Here is a 7,662-nt window from a genome sequence, read left to right on the forward strand (position 1 = left end):
ACGTAATACAAATTAAAAAAAAAAATTGCAAAAAATATATATTTCTATTAGTAGTTAAAAATATTCTTATATTTACTAATAGAAATATATTTATACAAAAAATTATACAAATATAAAAATATTTTTAATATTAAATACAATGACGCAAAATGTAAATGTGACCCTTGAAGCGGACGAAGGAAGTATAATATTGTATAAACATATTGACAATTTTTTAACAATTACAAAACTAACAAAATATTCTAAATCTATCAAAAAATTTATTCTAATAATACATAAAATTTACATGAATAAAATATTATAAATATTCAAGAAGATAAAAAAATAAAAAAAAATAAAAAAAGAGAGAGAATTTACCGCCAGTAAAATGGAGTTGAGAAACTGTGAATACTTCTCGTGTGAACTTTTGTGGTACCAATAAGGTGTGGAAATTGGGATATTAGTATAATGAAAAAAAGAGCTTTTAGAACTTCTTAATTTTACATCCAAAGAGTTATGTCAACTCTTTAAAATTGCTATTAAGGGTGTGTTTGTTGGGGTTTGAATTTTGAGTTGGGATTAAATAGTAAAAATTTTGAATTTGAATAGTTGTATGATTCGATACAATTTGGTTAGACTTAAAGACAGTTATTTAAAAATTTTTATGTACTCTCATTTTTATATATATATTTTTATGATGTAAAAATTCGCAACCGCTACCCGAAAGTACGCATTAAATAAACTCCGATCAAACTTTATTTTCTGCAAACTAGATTTGACATCTATCATTTTTATTTAGTATATCCACGTTTTTATATTGTAGAATATATTTGTCTTTTTATATAAAATTATCACTCATTATTATTAAAATATACTATTTTTAAAATTATATGAAAAATAAATATTTATTATTAAAATGGATATATATATATATTTATCTATATGGTAAAAGAAAAAAAAAAGTTAGGATAAAAATTGAAAAGAAACTTGTGAATAAAATAATGGATTAAAAATAATTAGAAAGAAAGTAGTAATGAATGTAGGTCCCAAAGGCGCCCAATGTGGGGAGAGGTCGGTGCACACTGACAGAGACGCTTACTTCCCAATTTTAAATTAAATTAAATTATTATTATTATTATTATTATTTATTGAATTAGATATCCTTCCAAGTCAAGGCTCCTCTTTCCACTCCTCCTCATCCTCCTGTACTAGCAGCAGTGTGTAGATTGAAGATTACATCCAAATTCATTTCAATCCATCCACATACAAAACTATCACCACCACCACAACACACAGAGGTTGATAATTGCCGTGGAATAGCTTTCTGTTGGATCAGTTGGGTTCTCTAGGGTTTGGGTTTTGGTTTTGGAATTGGTCTTGATTGATTGATGCTGTTCTGATCGGGAGGGAATAGATAGATAGATAGATATATAAGATGGAGACGCAGTATATATCCAGGCACCACAGGCATCAAATCAACGAGAATCAGTGTTCTTCATCTGTTGTCAAGCACATCAAAGCTCCCGTTGACATAGTAATTCTTTCTTTATTGCACTCTACCTGCTCGATGTTTTGTCTCTGGGAATAATTGCACATCTATTATATGTGTATCTATTTATATGACGCTTTTCATTCTGATTCCAAATTGTTTGATTGTGCACTTTTGTGGTTTCTTTCTGCCCTTTGATGAGGAGATGCCATGCCATGCTTGAGAAAAATTCCAATATTTGACAGACTCTGTTTGTGGATGCAGTTAAATTATTGCTTGGCTATGTTAATATTGGATCGGATTTTTGTTTCCTTCGAAATTAAGGAGAATTATTGACTTAAATCTCCATTTCTTGAGATGTGATGTGAGGATCTTCATGTTCCTCCTTCTAGCTAGGATTAAGTCTTGCAAATTTTCTTGTATGAAAATGAAACAACTAGAAACTAATAATTGAAGAGCCTATGGTTTTGGTGGATCTTTAGTGAACTCAAGATGGAACTTGGAATAAAATCTAGTGTGACAAACTGATTTATTAAAGCTCTAGCATTGTTGGTGTTCGTCTAGGTTTGGTCGTTGGTGAGAAGGTTCGACAAGCCGCAGAAATACAAGCCCTTTGTCAGCCGGTGCAGAGTGGAAGGTGATCTCAAAATTGGTAGTGTGCGAGAGGTGAATGTGAAGTCGGGCCTTCCTGCCACGACCAGCACCGAGAGGTTGGAGCTGCTCGATGATCAGGAGCATATACTTGGTGTCAAATTTGTTGGTGGCGATCACAGGCTCAATGTAAGATTTTATTGTTTGTGCAGATATTTTTCTTGTCTATTCCACAACCTCATAAAGTAAATTATTCCCCTTAGTAAAAGTTGTAGCTTTCTTTTACTTTGGGAATTTAGTTTGATTCTAGAATAGTTGAGCATATGTTAAAAGGAAAAGAAAACCTGAGAATTGGAATGGATACTACGAAGGTTTGAGATTCCATAATTCGATTTTGCACACACCAAATCATATTTTCTTAAAGAACATTAATAATTAGATTGGATTTTCAGTTTCTTCCTTATGCAATGTCTTTTTACGAGAAAATTGCAAAAAATATCCTACGCTTATACTCTATTATCACTTTTGTCATGTATTTATCTCGCTGGCAAAATATATCTGCTATTTATGTTCTTTGGCTGCGCGTGACATTCACACAACGCGCCCTTACGCTCGATCATGCACAGCCAAATGATAGGAAATAGCGATTTTTGCAAACATATGGGATATATTTTTCCAGCGAGATAAATATAAGACAAAAGTGATAATGGGGTATACATGTGGGATATTTTTTGAAATTTTTTCCGTCTTTTTATCAATGTAATGTTTCCCGACAAAAGGGATTTTGTTATACTAGATAATTTATTGATTGATCCCATTTTTCTTGCAGAACTACTCATCGATCACCACTGTCCATCCGGAGACAGTGGATGGAATGCCGGTAACTCTAGTGATCGAATCGTTTGTAGTTGATGTGCCCGAAGGCAACACACAGGACGAGACATGTTACTTTGTGAAAGCCCTGATCAACTGCAACCTCAAGGCATTGGCTGATGTCTCGGAACGAATGGCAATTCAAAGCCGGCCGTGAATCCTGTCCAACTACGATCATAAGTCTCTTGCCGAGAATGCAACCAATCAAGCCCGGCAACTCTATCCCTCCTTGTATAATATATAGAGCTTTGTTGGGCTACCCTCTTGGCTCGAAAGTGCTTATATTATATAGCCTTAAGTTTTTAACACTCTTATTCACTTGTTGTTGTGTGTAACCTTTACATATAGTTAGTATACAGCCCCTCGGATAAGTTTTGTAATATGTAATATTTCCATATGAATGAATTTGAACATTATGAGATGTGTATGTGTGTGTTTTTTGTGCAAATAATTCAGGGGGCTTTGCTTTTGTTTATGGTGTTTATAATGAAATTCAATTTGTGGGCATTATTATCCGAAAGGAAATAGGGATTTTTATTAATTGTGGATAATGACCTTTACCTACTCATGCACGACTGTTTTAATCGCATTATTTAAAAAATAATTGTACTTTTCTTTTTTATAAATAAGGTTGGGCGGTGAGTGCACTGCACTGCACTTCATTAAGAAAAAACATGGTGTGAAGTCAATAAAAGTTGGTTTGCCTCTTAGTCAAACTCCGCGTTGAATACTGGAGTAGTAAAAGTTTTACCCTTTTAGAGTTCGCCTTACATTACCTCCAAGTTGTTTCAAAAGGGATTTGTCTAGGACAGTAAGGATGATCTAACGGTGAGAAGATGAATTTGTGATATGAAGGACGAAAAGTATGATTTGGTAGTGTGAAGATGATTTTTTATCCGGAAATACTTACGGATTTTCATATTATTGAAAAAATAAAAGAGTGTTGATACATATATAGTGTCAACATAGACACTACATGACATTTATGTGGATGCAACGTGGTTCATTCAAATATATTTACCTGCTGTAATTTGTACCTATAAATATGATTGAAAGCGATGAAACGAGACACACTTTATTTACGCCATCATCAATCACCCATCTCTTCTCTCTCTCTTTAATACTTCTTTACTTTACATAATACATACACACATCATACGTACATATATATATGTATATGAATATTTCATATAGTAGTACATACATATATTTATATATATTGTTATAAAATAAATGCGAAATAAACTTGATTTTATTAAAGATAAAACAACAAAAATCAAACAAATGTTTCAACTAGGATTTGATTTTGGGCTCAACCCCCCAAATCACCCAAGAAACACAAAATCGGTACAAACACAAGTAAACCGCGACAAACTCAAAAGAACCAGCCCTAAACCTTAACCTAAACCAACAAAACAACCCCACAAGATAAGGAAAACAAAGTGCGGCAAAACAGTGGCCTAAAGAAGAGAAACCATACAAACCGAAGGCAAAACTTGATATCAAACCCCTTGCAGTTCGAATCGACACAGGGGAAGGAGAAACGCCTTTGGAAGCTCCACAAAAACAAGAGGAAAGACTCATCAGATGATCGGAAAAGGCGCCGGTGTCAAGCTGTAAATCGCTATGAAGAAGGAGACGTGAGAGAGGAGAGTGCTTAGAGAGAAAAATTATGCATAGATGTATGTGAGTGAATGAAACGGCCCAGCACTCCCTCTCCACCATTTATGTGGAGGGTTTAATGAATGGATGGCTTAGATTCAATACGCAGATCAAACAGCCAGGAGCAAGTCTAGTAAAACAAACATGGGTCACTAGCTTGGGTCGGGTCACGGGCGCCGGGTTACGGGTCAGGGTTAGGACGTAGGTTCAATTGGGCCACAGGTTTAAGTGTGATTGTGTAGAGATCCAATAATGATCTAAAAAATGATCACAGACCAAAATTTTATATCAATCCTCCACTTAGGGTCATCATTGCCCAATAATTTGGATTACTTACATGCACAAAAAAAAATTAACCTAGTTAGTCAAAATACATTACTTTAGCCTATCATTTACACACAAGTAGAACACAGCTAATCAAATGTATTAAAACATATTATTTTCAAACAATATACAAATTTATTAATTTTTCAGAATATTGTATCTACAACAACAAGAATATATTCAAATCCAAACATTGATAGAACTACATTACATTGTAAATGTGTCATACAACCGAAACATGTAGCACACAATATAACAAACAAGAACAGTAGCAAACTTCACAAGTTTCATATCATTCATTACCAATGATAACACAATGCAAAGAAGCCAATGACAAAACCTAGGAACTGATTTCAAACACTTATTATCAACTAATGAGCTCTTATCTTCTTTTACCACTAAACATTGAGACTTACTTTCAGGATTAAACAATTTCCTATCACTCATAGGTTTATCCACATCTAAGTTCTCAAGCATACTTTTAGGTAAAGAAGATGAATCAAAATTACCTAACATAGAGAACATTTTAGGACTATTCGTAACATCATCTCTAACAAATAGGTAATTTTCAAAATCTCATTACTATGATTTCAAACAATTCCAACATTGCTTTTAATTTCAGAAACTGTATTTTTAGTTTTCCTCACAACAGGTTGGCTAGCAACAGATAAGATTCGAAAATCACCAACAAAAATATCAGTTTCATTATATAAAGCAAACTCCACCTCATTTTGAACACTATAAAAAAACAATATTAATTACATTTTTGGATTCACAAACTCCACCTCAGCAATTTCAATGTCAACAAATTGCACATTTTTGGATTCACAAACAACATGCTGAATATCAGTACATTCAAAACGAAAAACAGATTTTACAGGTTTAATTTCTCTGTTTTCTATATCAACCAAATTATGCTCCACCTTATTTCCTATATTACAAAAATCTATATCAGTTTCAACAGTTTCATAAACAACCAAATCAGATTCTTCATTATTCAAACATGGCATACAACATTCTTTAAATGTCACATTATTACTAATAATAGTTTTAAAACCGGGTCTAGAACTTAACCACAATCTATACCCGTAACACCATAACTTAAGAAAATACAATTTTCAGTTTTCATATCAGATTCATCAATGCAAACATGTATCACAGCAAGACAACCAAACACACGAACATTAGATATGTCGACTATTCTACCCAACCACTTACTTTCAGGAATTTCACCATTAAGAGGGATAGAGGGTGTTCGATACAAAAGATAGGTTGTTGTCACAACAGCTTTACCCCAGAATTTTCTAGGTAAACCAGATGACGTCAAAAGACATCCAACTCTTTTCAAAAGAGTCTGATGTAACCTCTCAACAATCCCACTAAATTGGGATGCCTTGGGGACATATTCAAAATTGATACAATTTTGCACATAAAAATTACTAAACCAGGTGTTACAAAAATTTAAATAATTATCAGTTTTAACATATTTAATTTTTCTGTCAATTTCAACTTCAATTTGAATTTTCCAATTCTTGAAAATTTTAAACAAATTCAGTTTATTTTTCAATAAGAAAATCCAAATTTTTCTAGAAAAATTGTCAATAATAGTTAAGATATATCTACTCCCACCATAAGTGGGTTCATTAGAAGGTTCATATATATCTATATGTATACATTCCAAAATTTGTTTTGAAAAAATATAATTTTCATGGGTTTTTGACAAAAATTGAACTTTATTTAATTTTCCAGTTTTGCATATATTACAAAAGGGAACAATAGAAAATTTCTCATTTTCCAAATAATCAGATTCATGCAGAATTTTCAAGCTATTATTGCTAATATGACCTAACCTCTTATGTCATAATTCAAAATTATCAATTTCAGAATTATTATATCACAACATACATTCATAGGTATAGCAAATGTTACATATAAGTCATTTTTCAATTATGCCCTAAAAATCACTAAAGACCCTTTTGTTATTTTCATGCAATTTAAACTCCACTTTCCTTCTAAACCTAAAGTAGATAATCTAACACATGACAATAGATTATTAGATAATTCAGGCACATATCTCACATCATGCAATTTCAATACATTTCCAAAATTAAATTTCAGATTAATAACACCAATTCCCTCAACTTTACACACACGTTTATCAGCCATAGTCGCATAATACTGTGTTAAAGTCTTAAATTTAGAAAAAATATCTTTCAGATTTGTCATATGGTATGTGCAAGCAGAATCAACTATCCATTCATTAACACTCAAAAAATTAGAATTTAAATCTGGACAAACAACAAACACGTTTCCTAAATCATTATCAATAACAGTCATATTGGCTAACTCACTTGTTGCATTACTATGATTCTTATTACCCTCATTATTATTATTATTATTATTATTATTATTATTATTATTATTATTATTATTATTATTATTATTATTATGTTTCTTAGGGCAATATCTAACAAAGTGTGAAGGATCACCACCATTATATCATTTCTTTCCTCTTTTATTAGGAGTTTTAGATCTATTTCGAATATTATTATTATTATTATTTTGATTTTTTTTATTACCAAAATTCCCAGAATTATTATTCCTATTAGATCTAAAATGAGACCTACCCCTAACAAACATAACATCACCAGTTTTATTAGATTTATTTACATTCAAATCTAATTCTTTACTTTTCAAACCATTAATAACCATATCTAAAGTCACAAAATCACGTCCATATTTAA

General features: G+C 31.8%; 1 protein-coding gene across 1 annotated transcript; it reads left to right on the forward strand.

The window, feature by feature from the left end:
- Positions 1-1,142: 1,142 nt before the first annotated feature.
- On the forward strand, positions 1,143-3,401 carry LOC127261281 (abscisic acid receptor PYL9-like). The gene is made up of 3 exons (XM_051289560.1): positions 1,143-1,513; positions 2,033-2,248; positions 2,889-3,401. Exons 1-3 carry the CDS (start codon positions 1,415-1,417, stop codon positions 3,087-3,089), a joined length of 516 nt encoding a protein of 171 aa, XP_051145517.1. The 5' UTR covers positions 1,143-1,414; the 3' UTR covers positions 3,090-3,401.
- Positions 3,402-7,662: the final 4,261 nt, after the last annotated feature.

The sequence above is a fragment of the Andrographis paniculata genome, unplaced genomic scaffold, assembly GCF_009805555.1.
Source record: "Andrographis paniculata isolate CXL003 unplaced genomic scaffold, ASM980555v1 Contig62END, whole genome shotgun sequence".
In the NCBI taxonomy this organism is placed as follows: domain Eukaryota; kingdom Viridiplantae; phylum Streptophyta; class Magnoliopsida; order Lamiales; family Acanthaceae; genus Andrographis; species Andrographis paniculata.